Source organism: Oncorhynchus keta, chromosome 1 (assembly GCF_023373465.1).
Source record: "Oncorhynchus keta strain PuntledgeMale-10-30-2019 chromosome 1, Oket_V2, whole genome shotgun sequence".
In the NCBI taxonomy this organism is placed as follows: domain Eukaryota; kingdom Metazoa; phylum Chordata; class Actinopteri; order Salmoniformes; family Salmonidae; genus Oncorhynchus; species Oncorhynchus keta.
Window position 1 is genome coordinate 57,349,413 of NC_068421.1, and position 24,670 is coordinate 57,374,082.

Here is a 24,670-nt window from a genome sequence, read left to right on the forward strand (position 1 = left end):
GCTATACTCAGCCTTGTCTGAGGATGGTAAGTTGGTGGTTGAAGATATCCTTCTAGTGGTATGGGGGCTGTGCTTTGGCTATATCCTGCCTGTTTGGCACTGTTCAGGGGTATCGTCGGATGGGGCCACAGTGTCTCCCGACCCCTCTGGGGCCTCATGTTATCTCTGTGCATTCAATTTGCCCGTAGCTTATGCCTGCCCATACCATAACCTGACCTCCACCATGGGGCAATCTGTTTCCAACATTGACGTCAGCAAACCGCTTGCCCACACGTCGCTATACACGTGGTCTGCAGTTGTGAGGTCGATTGGACGTATTGCCAAATTCTCTAAAACCACATTGGTGGCTTATGGTAGAGAAATTAACATTCAATTCTCTGGCAACAGCTCTGGTGGACATTCCTGCAGTCAGCATGCCAATTGCACGCTCCCTCAACTTGAGACATCTGTGGCATTGTGTTTTGTGACAAAACCGCACATTTTAGAGTGGCCTTTTATTGTCCCCAGCACAAGGTGCACCTGTATAATGATCATGCTGTTTAATCAGCTTATTGATATGCCACACCTGTCAAGTAGATGGATTATCATGTTGCGTTTATATTTTGGTTCGGTGTATGTGAATAATACAGCCAACTGGAGAGTCCATGGAAGATGGCAACCAGGTTGAAATTGATTAACAATGTAGTTCTATTACCCTAGTCCCAAATCGGAGTCCCTGCTATCGAACACAGTGAATCTCATCCAAATTAAAATCTCACCTCTTGGGCCTCCAGATTGGCATAGTGGTCTAAGGCACTCCATCGCAGTGCTTGAGGTGTCAATACAGACCCAAGTTCGATCCCAGGTTGTGTCAGTGACCGGGACATGGAGACCCATGAGGTGACGTACAATTGGCCCAGCGTCATCCAGGTTAGGGGAGGCTTTGGCCAGCCGGGATTTCCTTGTCCCATCGTACTCTAGCGACTTCTTGTGGCAGATCGGGCGCCTGCAATCTGACTTCGATCTCCTGCAGGCTGACTTTGGTCGCCAGCTGAACGGTGTTTCCTCCAACACATTGATGCGGCTGGCTTTGGGGTTAAGCGAGCAGTGCGGTTTGGCAGGGTCGTGTTTCCGGGGACGCATGGCTCTCGACCTTCGCCTCTCACAAGTCCGTATGGGAGTTTCAGCGATGGGACAAGACTGTAACGACCAATTGGATACCACAAAAAATGGGGTATAAGTATAAAATCTCACCTATAATTTGGATTATTTTGTATTTTTTTTGCGCCTTTAGAACTCAAATCCAGACTAGCCTGAAAAGCAAGGATGAGTGAGATTCAGTGAACAATTCACCCAAAGTCCTTCCAGCCCTTCCTATTATACCAGAACTGACCCTAGACCGAAGGGTGGTCAACGACCTTATACTGGGCCGAAGGATCTCCTTCTACGAACTCTGGGGGGAAATAGGGTGCGGCAATGTTAGATTGGGGGTTTCACACCTTGAATAAAGGTAAGGAGGGCTACCGTTTATTAGTTTGTCATCCTTTCAATAGTTAGTTAAATAGTTATTTGGTTCATTCATTCGTCAAGTCTGACTGATAGAGTAGCAAGAATGAGAGTTGAGCAGTCTACAACTGATACCACTTCGGAAAATGTAGCAAAATGGGCATTACGAGGTGATAGAGACCACCAAATTTCTGCACCTGGTGACGGAGTATGGTGGTGGAGGGGATCTCTACTCACGTATCGCCAACTGGTGGCTATTTGTCTGACCTGGAGACCAAGCTCATCTTTGCCCAGATCACCTCAGCCATCAAACACATGGTGAGCTATGCCCATTGAAAGCTTTGAACAGTAGACACACACAGATGTCAATTCCACTCCATGATTAGGGCTGCTTGAGGATTGGGTGAGTAACTTTCTCATCAATGCATAATTTATGTATCCAATGATTGTACTCTTGATGGCTTGATTTAGAGAGGCAAAGAGAAAGGGGGATACCTAGTCAGTTGCACAACTGAATGCATTCAACTGAAATGTCTCTTCCGCATTTAACCCAACCCCTCTGAATCATCTTAATTTTGTAGCAACATCCAACCAACACACCCCCACCCCACCCCTTTTTGTTATCATTCCAGCACGATGACAACATTGTCCACCGAGACATGAAAGCAGAGAATGTCTTCTATACCACCAGCTACTGCATCAAGGTGGGAGACCTTGGCTTCAACATAGTGACTGGTCCAACCGAGGTCCTCACCACATTCTGTGGTTCCACATCCTAGGCCGCTCCAGAGCTCTTCAAAGAGAGGCTGCATGGGTCGTTACGTGGACATCTGGGCATTGGGCATCCTCCTCTACTTCATGGTCACCCAGGTCCTGTGCTTGGAGGAGCAGGAGTGGAAGTTGGCCTTTTCTGGCCTGGGCTTCATGGCGGTCCATCTGCAGAGCAACACCTGTACAGACAATTGCAACCCCCTGACGGGGACCTACCGTATCCTCCTCCACCACATCCAGAAGAGGAGGTCCGTGGAGGATGTGGGATATGCAGGCCTCTACCCTAAGGACTTTGTCACTACCAAGAGATGGACGCCACTGCTGTTATGGTCAAGCCACAACCCTACTAATGTCTGTGTTGTGCTGTAGACCAGGGTTTCGTAACAGTTTTTGTACCAGGGACTGGCAAGTTATGGATCTTCTCTTAGGATTAAAACAAACACTTTTGGAGGACCACTTACATTGAAATCGAACATTTGAGAACTAAAGTTCTCAGACAACTATCTGAGGGACCAGTTAGCAATATCTCAGAGACCAGTGGTGCTCCATGGACAACACACACACACACACACACACACACACACACACACACACACACACACACACCACTCTCGCAGGGATCTGCTGTTGCTTATTCATCGTAGTACAGAGGATAGGTAGATAAATACCACCATCTTGTGCTCACATTATTCATTACATTTCAGTATGCCTCAGAAATCTGTGATGAAAAGAAACAGTGGTTAAGATTACAGGATCTCGTTTGTAATGTACAGTCCGTTAATTCTATTGAGGCTTATGGACTAACAAGGCTACAGTAATTGACTTCAGCTTGTAGTGACCGTCACTTTACTCAATAGGCCTATGTTCTGTTCAATAGGCTTACAGCAAGACGCAGACTGACGCAAAGGATTAATAACACTATCTTCCAAGCCTACTTAGTCCAAATCAAATGTATTTATATAGCCCTTCGTACATCAGCTGATATCTCAAAGTGCTGTACAGAAACCCAGCCTAAAACCCCAAACAGCAAGCAATGCAGGTGTAGAAGCACGGTGGCTAGGAAAAACTCCCTAGAAAGGCCAAAACCTAGGAAGAAACCTAGAGAGGAACCAGGCTATGAGGGGTGACCAGTCCTCTTCTGGCTGGGTGGAGATTATAACATGGCCAAGATGTTCAAATATTCATAAATGACCAACATGGTCGAATAATAATAATAAGGCAGAACAATCGAAGTCCAGTGCTTCATCAAAATATAACCGGGGTTGTGCAAGAGCATGGCTAATCTTTCTTTGTTGTGATACAGGAAAAGTGCTTTGTCCAGATATGAATTGTGAAGTGTGGGCCCATGCCCTGATATTTTCATTGCAATACTTAGGTCTACAATACTTTTTTATCCTTAAACACTTAAAAGTTCATGTAAATATAACAAATATAATCTTCAGTTTATATACTTGTAAATTATATAATGTGCTATTCACAACATTCTAAAATGTGTAAAAAAAAAAATTATTGTACATAGTAGAGCACATGCACAGATCTTAATTTTGGCTATTCAATGGCTTGGAAGGGCAATGTTTTGTCTAAAAATGAATGTCTTTACTTTGATATCATGCAATTAAACTGCAGTAACACATTGCTTATGAAGCTAAATATGTACAATAATTTTATAAATGCTTTACTGATATACTTCGTTCACATATTTGCAATTGGGGGTGCACATTAATGCTCAAGAGAAATGTCACGGCTGTTCAAAGGAGAGGACCAAGGTGCAGCATGGTGAACGTACATGTTCTTTAATAAAGAAAGAAGACGCCGAACAAAACAATACACACTACAAACCAAAATTGTGAAGCTTAAGGCTAAGTGCCATGAAGAACGTCAACCTCCCACAAACACAGGTGGGGAAAAAGTGTACCTAAGTATAGTTCCCAATCAGAGGCAACGATGGACAGCTGTGTGGATTCCGGCCGCAAAACCTGACTCTCAAGGGGAGGGTCCGGATGGGCCCTCTTTACTGCTGGTGCGAGCGTCCCACATTTGCCGGGTGGAAGCTGGCATCCAGCCAAAACGGGTGGGGCCAGCTCTGGCCTCGAGACCAACTTATGCTCACATAAAAATCAAGACCATTAGTTTGTATAAACATTAGCAGTTTCTCGAACTCTCTTCTTCTCTTACTCAACACTCATTTCCCATGAGAGTATTACTAACCTCTGTGCTCTAAGCAGTGATCGAAGCTGTCAACACTTTCACTTTTCTCTAATTCTTGTGCGTAGGTTCTACAAGTTTGCACCTGCACCTGTCATGTTTCTCCATTAACTGGCAGTCTGACAATGCAGTACATTTTGCAATAATGAGGTGAACCCCAATCTTTCCTTTATCCTGTTAAGGCAAGCATGTGAACAAATGATGAAGAGACAAACTATCAAATTACCCCAAGCTAGTGCCAAAGTGGAGTCCTGACTTGACTTGAACCTTTAGAATTTATCATTTTTTTATGCTATGCTCAATAGGTCTAAAAATGTATTTGACTATGTCCTTTTGTCTTCAAGAGTGCAAGCTAATAAATCAAATTGAAAGAACACCAATAGATATTTTCTGACTGGAGCATTATGATAAGGAATAACTAATCATATCCATCATCCCATGTAATCTTTGGGAATGGTCTGTTTGACATGCTAAGGTTCTGGGTTGCTTTGTGTCTTAGCTGAGTCAATGTGGTTGCTACTTGAATTCATTGTCCCTCAATGAAAAACAAATGATTCTTTCTACAGTTCAACAGTTCCCTTTCCTGAATATTATAATGAAGTGTTGAAAGCACCTGTGCAGAAGATATGTCAAAATGAATAGACAGAGATAATAGCAAAGGGGAACTTGGTACACACTTAATTACACAATTACTCAATTAATTTCAGTTTTAACTCAACATTTTTGATTGGAATGACAGTTCGGTCCGTGCAAAAACTTGTTGAGTGGATGAGCAAGAATGTAATAAAAAGCTAATTCACACCGTGCTTACACAGAGATACTTTAGTCAGTACTTCATATCCCCGTGCTTCTTTTAAATAAACACATCTAACTTGTATGCACTGAGCACTGAGTCACTAGCAGTGAATATCTGCTCTAACTCAAATGTTTACCCCTTGGACATGTTTCCTTTGGACATTACAGCAAAAGCTTTCAGATGAACTGTACCTATCTCGTCCCTTATTATTCTCTCCACTCAGGTGAGACTGTTGAGAAACATGAAGTACATGCCAAAAACAACTTTGTCTTTGTTTGTCTTGGCAAATACAAAAAAGTCAGAGTTCTGGAACATTGATCACAGGACATGTTCTGTATTTTGAAAACCATATCTTGATCAGTGTACGTTGGGTCTGAGGTTTATACTGAGTGTACAAAACAATAGGAGCATCTGCTCTTTCCGTGGCATAGATTGACCAGACGAGTCCAGGTGAAAGCTATGATCCCTTATTGATGTCACTTGTTAAATCCACTTCAATCAGTGTAGGGGAAGGGGAAGAGACGGGTTAAAGAAGGATTTCTAAGCATTGTAACAATTGAGACATGGACTGTGTATGTGTGCCATTCAGAGGGTGAATGGGGAAGACAAAAGATTGAAGTAGCCACCCGAGCCACAGCCTGTTCACACAGTTACCATCTAGAAGGCAGAGACAGTACAGGTGCATCAAAGCTGGGCTCGAAAAACTGATGAACAGCTTCTATCTCCAGGCCATCAGACTGTTAAACAGTCACCACTAAGTTAGCCTCTGTCCTATACCCTGCCCTGAACCTTAATTACTGTTACTAGCCAGCTACCATCCGGTACGCTACCCTGCACGTTAGAGACTGCTGCCCTATGTACATGGAGTCCTTGAACACTGGTCACTTTAATAATGTTTACTATCACGTTTTAGGGAAGACCCAGATGCAGACAGTGTCAAAGTAACAAAAACGTATTACTAGAACAGGGGGCAGGCAAAACGACAGGTCAAGGGCAGGCAGAGGTCAGTAACAGGAAACAGGAGACAAAGGGCTGTGAGACATGGGTTTGATTTTAGACACATGAAAAGCGGGATGTATACGGATGGTACCGGCAACAGAAGACAAACAGCAGAGGGGCTAAAGACCTCGGAGACGGGGAAAGGGACGATAAACCGGGGGGAAAGTTTGTGGGACTCCACCTGGAGGGGCAGATCCCGGGTGGACAGCCTTCTGCCCAAGACGATACCGGGGTGCCGGGGTCCAGTGGCGGTCCGCTTGTCGTCGATACCTGGAGGTGGTCTTGAGAAGGGCTGACCGGGCTCTCTTCCAGGTATGAAGACAGTGGCGGACAAACATCTGGGCTGAAGGCATGCCGACCTCTTCCTCTTGCTCAGGAACGTAAGGAAGAATTCCCGGCCATATATACAGAGAAATGTAAATTGAAAAAGGTCAAATGAAACGAAACACAGCTTTCCACCTTCAGTTTGAAGTGATTGTTTTAGCTGTGTTGTTGGCTTTCTCCTCTGAACAACTGTGTCCTGACTGGTGAGCACATTTTCTATGCCAGGCGAAATCGCGCCTCATTAGCTCATTGTTATGGATGTATCCAAATAAATGTCAGTAGCAAACAGCTAAAACAAATGCAAATGCAGCTACTTTGCTGTTATTCTGGCTATACTTTTTGACGTGACTGTAAGTTAGCAGTAGTTGGCTAGCAAGCAAGCAAGCAAGAGATAAGAACATTGCCAGCCAGTATGGCAATGGAGCATTTAGAACGAATGACTGGGTCGCATCCATAGATACAGATCAGTGTCGGGACTATATCTTGTGGAAGGATGAAATAGTGTGATTAAATTAATCAAAACAACGTTTTTAATGAAAATATGTCAATCATTATTTGAATATGTTGGTAACCCGTTGTATAAAAGTGTTAATGCCCTTGAAGCCAGTGTTTGGAGGATATAGTGGCAAGAAAAAGTATGTGAACCCTTTGCAATTACCTGGATTTCTGCATAAATTGGTATAAAATTTGATCTAATCTTCATCTAAGTCAAAACAATAGACAAACACAGTCTGATTAAACTAATAACGCACAAAAAAGTATGTGTTTTCATGTCTTTATTGAACACAATGTGTAAACATTCACAGTGCAGGGTGGAGGAAGTGTACTCACTGTGACAATTAAAAGCTTCCCTAATCAGAAACCATGGATTGATGGCAGCATTCGTGCAAAACTGAAAGCACGTACCACCGCATTTAATCATGGCAAGGCAACTGGGAATATGGCCAAATACAAACAGTGTAGTTATTCCCTCCGTAAGGCAATCAAACAAGCAAAGTGTCAGCATAGAGACAAAGTGGAGTCCCAATTCAATGGCTCAAACACGAGATGTATGTGGCAGGGTCTACAGTCATTTACCGAGTACAAAAAGAAAACCAGGCCCGTCGCCGACATCGATATCTTGCTTCCAGACAAATTAAACAACTTCTTTGCATGCTTTGAGGACAACTGACACAAACCACTACCAAAGATTGTGGGCTCTCCTTCTCCATGGCCGACGTGAGTAAAACATTTAAGTGTATTAACTCTCGCAAGGCTGCCGGCCCAGACGACATCCCTAGCCGCGTCCTCAGAGCATGCTCAGACCAGCTGGCTGGTGTGTTTACAGACATATTGTAATGGCGTCTGTGTGTAGATGGTGAGATGAGTCAGGCGCAGGACAGCAGATTTGAGTAATAAAATACTTTACTCAAAAATTCAAACACAACACATAATATACACGGCCACACAAATACGGACCACAATATAACAAACAATCACTCACAAATACAACATGTAGAACAGTGGGTTAAATAATAATCAAGTAATTGATTAAGTGAAGCCAGGTGTGATAAGACAAAGACAGAACAAATGGAAAATGAAAAAAAAAAGTGGATCGGCGGTGGCTAGAAAGCCGGTGACGTCGACCTCCGAATGCCGCCCGAACAAGGAGAGGGACCGACTTAGGCGGAAGTCATGACACATATTCAATCAATCCCTATCCCAGTCTACTGTTCCCACATACTTCAAGATGGCCACCATTGTTCCTATTCCCAAGAAAGCCAAGGTAACTGTACTAAATGACCATAGCACTCACTTCTGTCATCATGATGTGCTTTGAGAGACTAGTCAAGGATCATATCACCTCCACCCCACCTGTCTCCCTAGACCCACTTCAATTTGCTAACCGCCCCAATAGGTCCACAGACGATTCAATCGCCATCATACTGCACAGTGCCCTATTCCATCTTAACAAGAGGAATATCTATGTAAGAATGCTGTTCATTGACTACAGCTCAGCATTCAACACCATAGTACCGTCCAAACTCATAATTAGGCTTGAGTCCCTGGGTCTTGACCCCTGTCCTGTGCAACTAGTTCCTAGACTTCCTGAAGGGCTGTTCCCAGGTGGTAGGAAACTACATTCCGCTGATCCTCAACACTGGGGTCCCACAAAGGTGCATTCTCAGCCCCCTCCTGTACTCCCTGTTCACCCACAACTGCGTGGCCATGCACGACTCCAACTCAATCATCAAGTTTGCAGACGACACAACATTGGTAGATCTTGATTACCAACAATGACGAGACATCCTACAGGGAGGAGGTGAGGGCCCTCGGAGTGTGGTGGCAGGAAAATAACCTCACGCTCAACGTAACAAAACAAAAGAGATTATCTGGGACTTCAGGAAACAGCAGAGGGAGCACCCCCCCCCCCTATCCACATCGATGGGACAGCAGTGGAGAAGGTGGAAATTTTTAAGTTCCTCGCACACAGACAGTGTGGTGAAGAAGGCGCAACAGAGCCTCTTCAACCTCAGGAGGCTGAAAAAATGTGTCTTGTCACCGAAAACCCTCACTAACTTTTACATGTGCACAATCGAGAGCATCCTGTCACGCTGTATCACCGCCTGGTAAGGCACCATCACCACCCACAAAGGCAGGCTCACCTTAGGGTGGTGCGGTCTGAACAACGCATTACCAGGGGCGAACTACCTGCCCTCCAGGACATCTACAACACCCGATGTCACAGGAAGGCAAAAAAGATCATCAAGGACAATAACCACCCGAGCCACTGCTTGTTAACCCTGCTCCCATACAGAAGGCGAGGTCAGTACAGATGCATCAAAGCTGGGACAGAGAGATTGAAAACAGCTTCTATCTCAAGGCCATCAGATTGTTAATTAAACAGCCACCACTAACCGGAAGGTTGCTAGTTCAAACCCCCGAGCTGACAAGGTACAAATCTGTCGTTCTGCTGTGCACAGGAAGCAGCTGCCTACCTACAGAGTTGATATCATTGGCCACTTTAAATGGTACACTAGACACTTTAATAATGCCACTATGATAATGTTTACATATCTCACAATACTTATCTCACATGTTTTATTTTTTTTATTTTACCTTTATTTAACCAGGCAAGTCAGTTAAGAACACATTCTTATTTTCAATGACGGCCTGGGAACAGTGTCATTGAACTGCCTGTTCAGGGGCAGAACGACAGATTTGTACCTTGTCAGCTCGGGGGTTTGAACTCGCAACCTTCCGGTTACTAGTCCAACGCTCTAACCACTAGGCTACGCTGCCGCCCCGCCACATGTATATACTGTATACTGTATACTACACTATCTATTATTTACTATCTATTGCATCTTAGTCGCTCTGTCACTGCTCATCCATATATTTTATATTTATATATTCTTATCCCATTATTTTACTATATTGTGTTTATTTATTGTGTTTATTTATTTTGTTGTAGAATTTGTTAGATATTAGGTTTTGTTGTGGAATTGTTAGATATTACCTGTTAGGTACTACTGTACTGAGGAATCTAGAAGCATAAGCATTTCGCTATACTCGCAATAACATCTGCTTCTTGTGAATAGCAAACTCACATTTTGTGAGTATTTTTTATACGACATCTTCAGTCTGGTCTCATTGATTGGACTCCAGGTTAGCTGACTCCTGACTCCAATTAGATTTTGGAGAAGTCATTAGCCTATGGGTTCACCTACTTTATCCAACCTGCACTGTGAATGTTAAAATGATGCATTCAATATAGGCAAGATAAATAAACTCAGAAAAAAAGAAACGTCATCTCACTGTCAACTGCGTTTATTTTTAGCAAACTTAATTAACATGCACTGCATCGCAGTGCCTAGCTGTGCCACCAGAGACTCTGCGTTCGCGCACAGGCTCTGTCACAGCCAGCCGCGACCGGGAGGTCCGTGGGGCGACGCACAATTGGCCTAGCCTCGTCCGGGTTAGGGAGGGTTTGGCTGGTAGGGATATCCTTGTCTCATCGCGCACCAGCGACTCCTGTGGCGGGCCTTGCGCAGTGCGCGCTAACCAAGGTAGCCAGGTGCACGGTGTTTCCTCCGACACATTGGTGCGGCTGGCTTCCGTGTTGGAGGCGAGCTGTGTTAAGAAGCAGTGCGGCTTGGTTGGGTTGTGTTTCGGAGGACTCATGGCTTTCGACCTTCGTCTCTCCCGAGCCCGTACGGGAGTTGTAGCCATGAGACAAGATAGTAATTACTACTTCATTAACATGTGTAAATATTTGTATGAACATAACAAGATTCAACAACTGAGACATAAACTGAACAAGTTCCACAGATATGTGACAAACAGAAATGGAATAATGTGTCCCTGAACAAAGGGGGGTCAAAATCAAAAGTAACAGTCAGTATCTGGTGTGGCCACCAGCTGCATTAAGTACTGCAGTACATCTCCTCCTTATGGACTGCACCAGATTTGCCAGTTCTTGCTGTGAGATGTTACCCCACTCTTCCACCAAGACACGCACCTGCAAGTTCCCGGACATTTCTGGGAGTAATGGCCCTAGCCCTCACCCTCTGATCCAACAGGTCCTAGACGTGCTCAATGGGATTGAGATTCGGGCTCTTCGCTGGCCATGGCAGAACACTGACATTCCTGTCTTGCAGGAAATCACACACAGAACGAGCAGTATGGCTGGTGGCATTGTCATGCTGGAGGGTCATGTCAGAATGAGCCTGCAGGAAGGGTACCACATGAGGGAGGAGGATGTCTTCCCTGTAATGCTCAGCGTTGAGATTGCCTGCAATGACAACAAGCTCAGTCCGGTGATGCTGTGACACACCGCCCCAGACTATGACAGACTCTCCACCTCCAAATTGATCCTGCTCCAGAGTACAGGCCTCGGTGTAATGCTCATTCCTTCGACAATAAACGCAAATCCGACCATCATCCATGGTAAGACAAAACCACGACTTGTCAGTGAAGAGCACTTTTTGCAAGTCCTGTCTGGTCCAGCGATGGTGGGTTTGTGCCCATAGGCGTCGTTGTTGCCGGTGATGTCTGGTGAGGACCTGCCTTACATCAGGCCTACAAGCCCTCAGTCTAGCCTCTCTCAGCCGATTGTGCGTTCCTGGTGTAACTCGGGCAGATGTTGTTGCCATCCTGTACCTGTTCCGCAGGTGTGATGTTCGGATGTACCAATCCTGTGCAGGTGTTGTTACACATAGTCTGCCACTGCGAGGACAACCAGTTCTCCGTCCTGTCTCCCTGTAGCGCTGTCTTAGGCGTCTCACAGTACGGACATTGCAATTTATTACCCTGGCCACATTTGCAGTCTTCATGCCTCCTTGCATCAAGCCTAATGCACATTCACGCAGATGAGCAGGGACCCTGTACATCTTTCTTTTGGTGTTTTTTGAGTCAGTAGAAAGGCCTCTTTAGTGTCCTAAGTTTTCATAACTGTGACCTTAATTGCCTACTGTCTGTAAGCTGTTAGTGTCTTAACGATCATTCCATAGGTGCATGCTCATTAATTGTTTATGGTTCATTGAACAAGCATGAAAAACGGTGTTTAAACCCTTTACAATGAAGAGCTGTGAAGTTATTTGGATTTTTACGTAAGTATTCTCACCCCTGAGTCAATACTTTGGTGAAGAAGCACCTTTGGCAGTGATTACAGCTGTGGGTGTTTCTGGGTAAATCTCTAAGAGCTTTCTGTACTTGGATTGTGCAACATTTGCCCGTTATTCTTTTAAATATTCTTCAAGCAATGTCAAATTGGTTGATGATCCTCGCCATGCAATCATTTTCGGTTCTTGCCATAGAATTCCAAGTAGATTTAAGTCAAAACTGGAACTCGGCCACTCAGGAGCATTAACTGTCTTCTTGGTAAGGAACTCCAGCGTAGATTTGGCCTTGTGTTTTAGGTTATTGTCCTGCTGAAAGGTGAATTCATCTCCCAGTGTCTGGTGGAAACCAGACTGAACCAGGTTTTCCTCTAGGATTTTGCCTGTGATAAACTCCATTGCAATTATTTTTTATCCTGAAAAACTCCCCAGCCTTACCGACTAAAAGCATACCCATAACATGATGCAGTCACCACTATGCTTGAAAATATGGAGAGTGGTACTCAGTCATTTGTTGTATTGGATACAGTATGACCCAAACATAACACTTTGTATTCATGACTAAAAGTTAATTGCTTTGCCACATTCTATTCAGTATTACTTTAGTGCCTTGTTACAAACAGGATGCATGTTTTGGAATATTTTTTATTCTGTATTATATTATTATTACAAGCTTCCTTCTTTTCCCTCTGTCAATTAGGTTAGTATTGTGGTGTAACTACAATGTCGTTGATCCATCCTCATTTTTCTCCTATCACAGCCATTAAACTCTGTTTTAAAGTCACCTCATGGTCAAGAGTGTGCAAAGCTGCCATCAAGGCAAAGAGTAGCTATTTTAAAGAATCTCAAATATAAAATAGATTTTGATTTGTTAACAAGTTTTTGGTTACTACGTGATTCCATATGTGTTATTTCATATTTGAGATGTCTTCACTATTATTCTACAATGTGGAAAGTGTAACGGATTCCCCTGGCACTGCCTTTCACCAGCTCAGCTCCGGGGTCTATGTCACCAGCCTTCAGGGCGTCACTGAACTGGATCATTACCAGCAACCCCGGACTGCCTTGTCTCATTACGCACACCTGGTTCCCATTCCCCCTGATTACTATGTGTATATATGTGCCCTCTGTTCTTGTAGATTATTGTTCCATGTCCGTTGGTCTTGTGAGTATGTGTGCTCTGTTGTATCGGCTTTCATGTTTGTGTGCACTTGTTATTTTGGGGTCTCGTCCTATGTATTTATTAGACGTTTACACCTCGCTCTTTGTTTGGGTTACAGCCCTGTGTTTTTATATATATTCCCACACGTGTTTGCTTTGGGATCCGTCCCCATCATGTCCATGACATACGATATTTTGGGTAGAGATATTTTAACTTTTGTGCTCTTGCTCCTGTCTCCTATCATTATACATGACATAAAATAGTTTAGAGAATAAGAACAACCCTGGAATGAGTAGGAGTGTCAACTTTTGACTAGTACTGTATATAAACATTATTTTAATAGCAGGACACTGTAAAGTCCATTATTCCTCTGAAGGGTATGAATTAGGCTGTTTAAGGTTTGAATCCTAAGCAGCTGTCACGTCCTGACCTTAGTTCCTTTTTTTTATGCCTCTGTTTTAGTTTGGTCAGGGCGTGAGTTGAGGTGGGCTTCTATGTTGTGTAGTCTAGGTTTTGTATATCTGTGTTTGGCCTGGTATGGTTCTCAATCAGAGGCAGCTGTCGCTCGTTGTGTCTGATTGAGAACCATACTTAGGCAGCTTGTTTTCTCACTATGGGTTGTGGGTAGTTTTCCATTTCTGTGTTTGCTCCATACGGGACTGTTTTGATTTTCATTTCTTTCCTGCACTTTGTTCTTTTGGTATTTTCTTGTGTTCTGAGTTATTAAAGTTATCATGGACACGTACCACGCTGCATTTTGGTCCGATCCACCTTATTCCTCATCAGAAGAGGAAGACATTCGTTACAGCAATCAGCATACACATTGTTTTGAAGTACAAGATACCAACGTAACTACTGTAGTATATCAAAGCTGTGTGCTGGAAAACCTTGGTAGCACATGGGGGGAGTAGGCATTGTGGTGCGCATAATTCCCAAAACCATTGTTATTAAACTTACACTTGAAAACACTCATTATTTACCTATTGCCTCAGACCACTCATAGACCAGCTGGGTCGTTTGATGCTTTTTTGCCTTTCGTCACTTTATACACAGATCATCTCTGCAAAACAAAATCAAGATGTTTCCGTCTCTGTGACTGCCAATAATTTCATGGGCTCCTGAGTGGCGTAGCGGTCTAAGGCACTGCATTTCAGTGCTAGAGGTATCACTACAGACCCTGGCTTGATTCCAGGCTGTACCACAACCGGCTATGAACAGGAGTCCCATAGGGCGGCGTACAATTGGCCCAACGTCGTTAGGGTTTGGTGGGGGAGTTTGGCATTGTAAATAAGAATTTTTCTTAACTCACTTGCCTAGTTAAATAAAGGTTCAACAATTAAGTTGACCAGTGTCTTTGCAATTGTAATAAACAAGCAAAGGGTAAAAATATGCTTTAAATAAAAACCAAGATGACTGCATACGCCTATATATTTAAATTATATTCAATCAAGTTCTACTCGCTAATGTATACAGTTAGAGTCGGAAGTTCACATACACTTAGGTTGGTATCAATACAACTCATTTTTCAACCACTCTACAAATTTCTTGTTAACAAACTTTTGGCAAGTCGGAAAGGACATCTACTTTGTGCATGACACAATTTTTCCAACAATTGTTTACAGACAGATTATTTCACTTAAAATTCACTGTATCACAATTCCAGTGGGTCAGAAGTTTACATACACTAAGTTGACTGTGCCTTCAAACAGCTTGGAAAATTCCAGAAAATTATGTGGCTTTAGAAGCTTCTGATAGGCTAATTGACATCATTTGAGTCAATTGGAGGTGTACCTGTGGATGTATTTCAAGGCCTACCTTCAAACTCAGTGCCTCTTTGCTTGACATCATGGGAAAATGAAAATAAATCAGCCAAGACCTCAGAAAAACAATTGTAGACCACAGGTCTGGTTCATCCTTGGGAGCAATTTCCAAATGCCTGAAGGTACCACGTTCATCTGTACAAACAATAGTAGGCAAGTATAAACACCACGGGATCATGCAGCCGTCATACCGCTGAGGAAGGAGATGTTCTGTCTCCTAGAGGTGAATGTACTTTGGTGCGAAAAGTGCAAATCAATCCCAGAACAACAGCAAAGGACATTGAGAAGATGCTGGAGGAAGCAGGTACAAAAGTATCTATATCCACAGTAAAACGAGTCTTATATTGACAGAACCTGAAAGGCCGCTCAGCAAAGAAGAAGCCACTGCTCCAAAACCATCATAAAAATGCCACAGTTTGCAACTGCACATGGACAAAGATCGTACCTTTTGAGAAATGTCCTCTGGTCTGATGAAACAAAAATATAACTATTTGGCCGTAATGACCATCGTTATGTTTGGAGGAAAAAGGGGGAGGCTTGCAAGACGTAGAACACCATCCAACCATGTAGCACGGGGGTGGCAGCATCATGCTGTGGGGGTGCTTTGGTGCAGGAGGGACTGGTGTACTTCACAAAATAGATGGCATCAAACGGAAGGAAAATTGTGGATATATTGAAGCAACATCTGAAAACATCAGCCAGACAGTGTATATATATATATATATATATATACACTGTATCAACCCCGGGAGGTCTGGATCTGGAGTCACACTCAACATTAAAGTGGAAAACTACACTACAGGCTGATCCAACTTTGATGTAATGTCCTTAAAACAAGTCAAAGTTAGGCTCAGTAGTGTGTGTGGCCTCCACGTGCCTGTATGACCTCCCTACAATGCCTGGGCATGCTCATGATGAGGTGGCGGATGGTCTCCTGAGTGATCTCCTCCCTGACCTGGATGAAAGCATCCGCCAACTCCTGGACAGTCTGTGGTGCAACATGGCGTTGGTGGATGGAGCGAGACATGATGTCCCAGATGTGCTCAATTGGATTCAGGTCTGGGGAACGGGCGGGCCAGTCCATAGCATCAATGCATTCCTCTTGCAGGAACTGCTGACCCACTCCAGCCACATGAGGACTAGCATTGTCTTGCATTAGGAGGAACCCAGGGCCAACCGCACCAGCATATGGTCTCACAAGGGGTCTGAGGATCTCATCTCGGTACTTAATGGCAGTCAGGCTACCTCTGGCGAGCACATGGAAGGTGTGCGGCCCCCCAAAGAAATGCCACCCCACACCATGACCGACCCACCGCCAAACCGGTCATGCTGGAGGATGTTGCAGGCAGCAGAACGTTCTCCATGGCGTGTGAACCTGCTTTCATCTGTGAAGAGCACAGGGCACCAGTGGTGAATTTGCCAATCTTGGTGTTCTCTGGCAAATGCCAAACGTCCTGCACGGTGTTGGGCTGTAAGCACAACCCCCACCTGTGGACGTCCGGCCCTCATACCACCCTCATGGAGTCTGTTTCTGACCGTTTGAGCAGACACATGCACATTTGTGGCCTGCTGGAGGTCATTTTGCAGGGCTCTGGCAGTGCTCCTCCTTGCACAAAGGCAGAGGTAGCGGTCCTGCTGCTGGGTTGTTGCCCTCCTACGGCCTCCTCCATGTCTCCTGATGTACTGGCCTGTCTCCTGGTAGCGCCTACATGCTCTGGACACTAGGCTGACAGACACAGTAAACCTTCTTGCCACAGCTCGCATTGATGTGCCATCCTGGATGAGCTGCACTATCTGAGCCACTTGTGTGGGTTGTAGACTCCGTCTCATGCTACCACTAGAGTGAAAGCACTGACAGCATTCAAAAGTAACCAAAACATCAGCCAGGAAGCATAGGAACTGAGAAGTGGTCTGTGGTCCCCACCTGCACAACCACTCCTTTATTGGGGGTGTCTTGCTAATTGCCTATAATTTCCACCTGTTGTCTATTCCATTTGCACAACAGCATGTGAAATGTATTGTCAATCAGTGTTGCTTCCTAAGTGGACAGTTTGATTTCACAGAAGTGTGATTGACTTGGAGTTACATTGTGTTGTTTAAGTGTTCCCTTTATTTTTTTGAGCAGTGTATATAAACTTTGAACAAATTCTTAATTAAAATGACAACCAAACACAAAAGATACTGGTTCAATTTTGCTCTGCCCTATGGGACTCTCAATCTCAGCCGTATGTGATTCAGCCTGGATTCGAACCAGTGACTGTAGCGTTGCCTCTTGCGCTGAGATGCAGCGCCTTAGACCGCTGCGCCACTCGCGAGCCACTCTCTGCGCCACTAGTATAGCTTACTGTCTGGAACTTTTGCCTCAATTCCATGTGTAGGTCTAACAACGTGCGCAATGATGTGCCTAATATTCGATTTAGTGCATAGGCTAAGCATTAGAATCAGCCGCCTCAATATTTGCAGCCATAGGTGATCATTTCTTTCTAGGAACTGATCCGTCATCAGTATCTAATGTTGAGGAAAGCTTTGAATGGAGAACGCTGATCAGAGAGCAGCGCTGCCTTTCTTTCGATCCTTCAGTATTGACACATGCTCTAACCATGCACTTATAGAAAGTTATGTGGTGTTTTGGTTCTTCAGCCTTTATAGAAACGATGCGTCGTTAATACACTCGTATGGTTAAGTTCCATTGCCACCGGTAAACCGGGCCCTGGCTATTACTTCATAGACATGCCTATTTGCATTTATGCAAAACATATGGATTCTCCCTTTAAAGAGGGGAGGTGGTGAATATCAACAGCTGCTGGACATTAAGCACGATACCAGTTCCTATAAGTGACTCTGAAAGTATTGAATAAATTGGCTGAGGGGGCATTTGTAAATGAATTAATACATATGGGTGGAATATCACATGTTGTGCAGCAAGAGGCTGCATGTTCCTCAAACAGTGGTTGATGTGTAGAGTGAAATAACAGAGTAGCCTACTGGCAGGAAAGTTGCCCCTATTAGCTATTCAAGTGCATAAGGATTACATATATTTTTGTTTTGCCCATTTGATAATGGATCATTCTAAATCGAAACTCATTTGACATATTAGTGAAGACAAGATTCAATTGAAAAGAGTCCGATGGGTCAAAATACGATCACTTGATGACACGTTAAATACATTTTCTTCATATCACAACGTTTCTTTAGAGCTGCCTAAAATAATGGATTTATTATGATGGTGTATATTCAATTGATTTATTGACTTGTTAAAATGTAAACGTTCCAACGGAGCGAATCAGTGGTTTGTTTGCGGCTTGTATGTATGGAGATGCTAAAAGCTTCCTTTGCTTGAAGCATGCTTCTCATCCGGCTGATGTTAATGAGCTAATTATAGCTCTTAGCCTGCTACTAGCTAGCTGCTGTTGAGAAGCAACCGAGTTGCTGGTCCTGGTTTTGGAACTCTGAAAATTAGCTGAAAATATGTTAACATCAGATATGCTACAAAAAGGTAGCTCATCGTTTGTTCTTAATGGACAGAAATGAGCCCATGTGAGCGATAAACTATACTTTTTATAAAAACTTGCACCAACAAACTTGGTCACTTTATGGACGCTATAGTCTCGTTTTAAGATGACGTCTAAAATGTGAGCTAGGTACAGTAGGTGCAGAATGAAATTAACATTGAGCTTCAACCAATGCCATACTATATATAGCCACGCCTATAATTAGGCAATAAGGCCAGAGGGGGTGTGGTATATGGCCAATAGTTTACATAGCTCATATGCAACTTCAAGCAGCTTAAAGTCCCTTTGATGTCTCTCTTGCATACATGTCTCTCTTGCATATGGCCAATATACCACGGCTAAGAGCTGTTCTTAGGCACGACGCAGCGCAGAGCACTAGGACACAGCCCTTAACCGTGGTATATTGGCCATATTTCACAGAACCCTGAGGTGCCTTATTGCTATCATAAACTGGTTACCAACGTAATTAGAGTAGTAAAAATAAATGTTTCAGCCAATCAGCATTCAGGGCTTGAACCACACAGTTAATAATATATATTTATATTCCGGACTCTGAAATGGCTCGTTCTGATATTTCTTAATTTATTTTTGGATTATGTGTGTATTGTTTTGTAGATAGGTATTATGGCACTTTAAGAGCTAGAAACACAAGCATTTCGCTGCACTTGCGAAAACATCTGCAAATCTGTATACGCAACCAATAAACTTTGATTTGATTTGCCCTGCCCTGGGAAAGTAGTTGGTGTGCTTTCAAACTAAATGTACTGTATTTATTCGTCACCGTGTAATCATACATCTTCCCATGGGAACCGAGTCCCCCCGCAGTATATTGGAGCCTTGGAGTTACTAAAGACGTTTCTCCCGGGGCATCACACTCATTGTAACATGGAAACTGGAGCAAGAATGAGCATGTATAAACTGTCATTGATTCTCTGTCCATCATATCACATTTCAGGTAAGTATGTGGCATTACAACTGCTAAGCTTCAAAGAACTCATGTAGGTTAATGCTGTAGGCAATAAGACGGGCTAACGATTTGAGGCGTGAAGCAATTGTCTATTTTCTTTTCACAATGAAGTGTGTATAAAGAGTTCAAGTACAGGTAGTGTGCAGTAAGCTGTCCTTAGAATCATACAAATTAAAAGTATGAAGGGGAGATTATTGATATAGACAGGTGAACAAATCCTGAATGAATAAACACATAAATATGTATGAGGCTAATAAACATTTTGTTATCATTTTTTGCTTTATTACAAAAGTGAAGTTATACAAATATTGCTTTTAACACATAGTACTGATAGAAAAATATACTATATATACAAAAGTATGTGGACACCCTTTCAAAGTGGATTTGTCTATTTCAACCACACCTGTTGCTGACAGGTGTATAAAATCGAGCACCCAGCCATGCAATCTCCAAAGACAAACATTGGCAGTAGAATGGCCTTACTGAAGAGCTCAGTGACTTTCAACATGGCACCGTCATAGAATGCCACCTTTCCAACAAGTCAGTTCGGGAAATTTCTGCCCTACTTGAGCTACCCCGGGCAAATTTAAGTGCTGTTATTGTGAAGTGGAAACATCTAGGAGCAAAAACGTCTCAGCAGTAAAGGGGTAGGCCACACAAGCTCACAGAATGCGAAGCACTCAGCGCTTAAAAATTGTCTGTTCTCGGTTACACCACTCACTACTGAGTTCCAAACTGCCTCTGGCACACAAGCCTAAGATCACCATGCGCAATGCTAAGCAGCTGGAGTGGTGTAAAGCTCACCGCCATTTGACTGGAGCTTTGGAAACGCACTCTCTGGAGTGATGAATCACGCTTCACCATCTGGCAGTCCGACGGATGAATCTTGGTTTGGCGGATGCCAGGAAAACCCTACTTGTCCCAATGCATAGTGCCAACTGTAAAGTTTGGTGGAGGAGGAATAATGGTCTGGGGCTGTTATTCATGGTTCGGGCTAGGCCCCTTAGTCCCAGTGAAGGGAAATCTTAACTTGACTGGCATACACAGAGCCCTGACCTCAACCCCATTGAACACCTTTGGGATGAATTGGAACATCGACTGTAAGCCAGGCCTAATCGCCCATCATCAATGCCAACCTCACATTTGTTCTTGTGGCTGAATGGAAGCAAGTCCCCGCAGCAAGGTTCCAACATAAAGTGGAAAGCCTTCCTAGGAGAGTGGAGGCTGTCGTAGCAGCAAAGGGCGGACCAACTCCATATTAATGCTATGATTTTGGAATGAGATGTTTGACTAGAGCAGGTGTACACATACTTTTGGTCATGTAGTGTCTCAAGGTTTAACAAAATAGTAATTGTAGCTTGCTTTTCAATGCATTCTGCCCCACCCCCCACCAAAAATGGATTTCCATTCAAAATCTTATTTTCCCTAACCTCTAACCTGAACCCTAACCCTAACCCTGAACCTACACCTAACCCCTAAGCTTAAAATAGCCTTTGTCCTCATGGGGATGTGGGAAATGTCCCCATGAGGGAAAATGTCCCTTAATTGACTATCCTTGTGAGGACTTTTGGGGGATTTCCATTGAGGATAGTGAATAACCCCCCCCCACTCCATCCCCTCCGCCCCTCACACACAATAATGCTAAGCTGCCGTGGCACATTACAAGCAGGCACGGTTAGTCACCTCATGCTAACAGCCATCTAAACCATGGAATCTCAGGTATCCTCCCAAAAGCATGTAATATAAACTCATTAAGCCAAACTGTAATATAATGAGTAATATAATGATGAAGTTCACATTCTAGTTACAGGATGATATGACTGTCTTATTTTTGGAAATTGGCATACACTGGTTGAAAGATCCTCAAACGAAGCAACTGATCAACTACATCCCCTCATTCCCTTGAGTCTATGGATGAGAAAAGGCCATAATTAGATACTGGAAACTTGTCAAACATACATGAATTGACAAAATAATGTAGTTATAAGAGTGAGAGTAGTACCTTATCGACCACAGTCCTCAGATGCTGTACCCATTTGTGGCTGGGATTGGCACAAACAGTCTTCCCTTTCTTCAGTATGAACCTATGGATATTAGACACATTGTGGGAGATATACAGTATATATAAATATGATTTTTTTCATTAGACTCTCATTGCCAATATTGATTTTTAGATTCATATTCTATGAGGAGAAAAAATGGAAAACAAACAATTTCATATTTCTCTTTTCAACAAGTCCTCTTGACACATGACTTGAGGACATTTTCCTACCAGTGTCACAATGATTGACTGTTATGCGTGGCTTTGTTTTTATCTGGACACTTAATTGTGCTAAAAGGCAGGCTGACAGAAGGTGAGGACATGTTGCAACACACTCACACAACGGCCTTGATGTTGCAGCCTCCATCTGTTTCCTGTATCCTGTAGCTTACAACATTCCTCTTGGTACTCTTCTTCAGGCCAGTAACATGCCTCAGGCAGCAGTTCTCATACGACCCTAACAACAAGCATGAGGAGGTTAAAAGGTTACAATCTTCTCTATACTCTTATTGTGCTGACCCATGACATACTGTCATGTAGGGATATTTCAGGAGCAAAAGGTTTGAATTGTGCAATTGTAATAGCAACCTAGTGTAACGAGTAGTTTCTGTACTTTGAGAAAGAATTATGAGTTAAGGTATTGCAGATGTACGCAAGAGAGACATCAAAGGGACTTCATGTTTAAGCTGCTTGAAGTTGCATATGAGCTGTGTAAACCACCGTCAAAGTCAAAGAGTTGTGAAATCTGGTTCGAGGCCATTTGAGACAATGTTTTGAAAGGAGGGGGAGACAGACATATCCCAACACATCAGTCTAACATTTTCCCATAAATAATTATCTACATTATTTTGAGTGGCAAAATATTCCTCTTCTGGACAAAGTATGGACCATTGGAAGCTTGTAAAAAAACGACATAGAACAACTTTTCTCCATTCCAGAGGCACAAGGAGGTCTCCAGGCACAACAATGCATTAAGTGTACAAATGTGGAGTATAGGCTATGCACAGTAGATTTATTTTCAACAAGAAGTAAATTACAAGAAGTACTGAGAATGAACCAAAACATATGAAAGGCTTGCTTTACACTGTTACACCAATTTCAGTGAACATAAACTTCATAATAATGAATCTACAGAATATGAATACCGTTCCTTAGATTGTTTAATGGTGCCTACCTTGAGCCAGAGTGAGATACATGCATGTCAGGAGCAGGAGAAAGAACAGAGCCTGGAACCTCATGGTGTCACTGCTGCTGTGGGGTCTGCTACAAGAACAGGACAGAATGTAAAGCAAGGGAAGCTTCCTCTTTTTAATACCTCCTCCACATCATCAACGTGATGTTTTGTATTGAGACCACCCTGTCTATAATACCCGTATGTTCCCATTCTAGACCCCAATACTAGACCCCCACACTGACCCCTTGATTACAAACACGTCCTTCTTGGTAACAGACAACCAGATCCAGATGTCTTCAGCTGTTTTCTCCAGCTATCATTTGTTTGGCTGAAACTCTGACCGTGTTCTAATAAATCAACAACCAATCAGATAAAGCCAAACTCCGTCTCTCGAGCCAGCTGTATAAACTTGTGTCTTTTATTAGTTAGAAATGCAAAAGTACAGAATGTTTACAGCATTAATCCAAAAGCTAGTGAAGTATGAATTCAGCATTCGGCAAGGATATAAACACGCAAAAGGTCAACATATAAACAGTCCTGACAACCTCTCAACACAAAAGCCTAAACCCACCAACAATGCAGAACATGCCGCAAATAAGCTCCTCAAAACTTACAAAGTCTCTCAGAAGAAATGTCCTCGTTGAGTTCCCTTGGCTGTTTTATAGCTGCTATATGATACCTTCACCTCTCCACCAACCCTGTTACCTCAATCAGCCACACCTCCTCTGGCATGACAACCACAGTATGTTTTACAATTGCTGAGAAGAGGTACAATTTGAACAAGATTCACAATCACAGTTTTTCTTCGCTCAGTCCAGTGAAAGATGAGTGACAAACTGTGGAACTGTTCCCTTCTCAGGAGGGCTTTCAGGGAGCCAGGCCAGCACTCAGTATACATGTTCTGAACTTGTTTTAGTCATTTAACCAACTGTTAAAATCAACTACATCTTTTGAACCAAGAAAATACGGACCACACACAGACTCCTCCTTAAATATATTTTGTACAACAGCAATGAAAGCACTGTCTGGAAATCCACTGTCTGCAATTGATTGAATACCAGCCTGTGTGTTTATGTAAGATCCGATGCCTGATCTTTATCCAAGCAATTATGTCAAAAGTAGCTTCCGCTGTTGAAGCGTCATTGAATCACAAGTTCATTACAAGCTAATAGGAAGCATTGAATTGCAGTCAAATATGGTCTAATATTACATAACAATACATATGGGCTGAGGCAAGAAACTTGTATCTATGATGTCTCGGGTGGCAGTTTTTCTTTGTGTTGATGCACATGAATAAAACATTGCTTAGGGACTTGAATAAAGTTCTGAAATGCAATTGTCCCATCAGTATGGATTTAAATCATTGCACCTGTTTCCTTTTGAGACCATCGTACTTGTAAAAAAATATATATTGACAAGACAAACCACAATGTGATGTCTCACAGTCAAATGACCACTGGCAAAATACTTGTAACTCTTTTCGCAAAGTGTTATTGAGACACAATAACATGTAAATATCTTCTGTTCAATTTGAAAATATGACTTCCTGCCAGTTATATGCTCTAATTCTCCCAGTCCTGTTCATCTTTGATACTTTTCTTCGAAAATGGGGATCTACGATCCGTTTGCATTCATTGAAAAGTCAACACTTTACATATTTTGAAGAAGGACTAACAAAATAACCAATTAAAACTCACAGTGGGAAGGAAATATGTTGCCATCCAGTCATGTTGTTGGTATCCTTAGCCCCACAAAAAATGTGCCCTAATGACCTTTAGCATGGAGCAACGTGTATTTTTTTTTTTTTACCCCAT

At 43.1% G+C, this 24,670-nt stretch overlaps 1 protein-coding gene across 5 annotated transcripts; it reads right to left on the bottom strand.

Moving 5' to 3' along the window:
* Positions 1 to 19,897: 19,897 nt before the first annotated feature.
* On the bottom strand, positions 19,898 to 23,523 carry LOC118388938 (C-C motif chemokine 25-like). Of its 5 annotated transcripts, none has more exons than XM_035778569.2 (5): positions 23,471 to 23,523; positions 22,857 to 22,945; positions 22,022 to 22,139; positions 21,644 to 21,725; positions 19,898 to 21,549 (listed from the first exon to the last, which is right to left on the bottom strand). In XM_035778569.2, the coding sequence occupies exons 2-5, from the start codon at positions 22,918 to 22,920 to the stop codon at positions 21,526 to 21,528; spliced, it is 288 nt and encodes a 95-aa protein (XP_035634462.1). In that variant the 5' UTR covers positions 22,921 to 22,945; positions 23,471 to 23,523; the 3' UTR covers positions 19,898 to 21,525. The 5 variants fall into 5 exon arrangements, with proteins under 5 accessions (XP_035634462.1, XP_035634454.1, XP_035634490.1 ...); XM_035778561.2 differs by having other exon boundaries at positions 23,428 to 23,488; XM_035778597.2 differs by lacking the exon at positions 23,471 to 23,523 and adding an exon at positions 23,428 to 23,469 and having other exon boundaries at positions 22,857 to 22,942.
* Between the last annotated feature and the right edge of the window lie 1,147 nt (positions 23,524 to 24,670).

Excerpts from the sequence above, each read along its gene's own strand:
- LOC118388938 (XM_035778569.2), bottom strand. The coding sequence starts at position 22,920 with ATGAGGTTCCAGGCTCTGTTCTTTCTCCTGCTCCTGACATGCATGTAT. Across the intron at positions 22,140-22,856 it reads GTATCTCACTCTGGCTCAAG|GGTCGTATGAGAACTGCTGC; the intron begins GTAGGCACCATT and ends GCTTGTTGTTAG. Across the intron at positions 21,726-22,021 it reads TGCAACATCAAGGCCGTTGT|GTTCATACTGAAGAAAGGGA; the intron begins GTGAGTGTGTTG and ends TAATATCCATAG.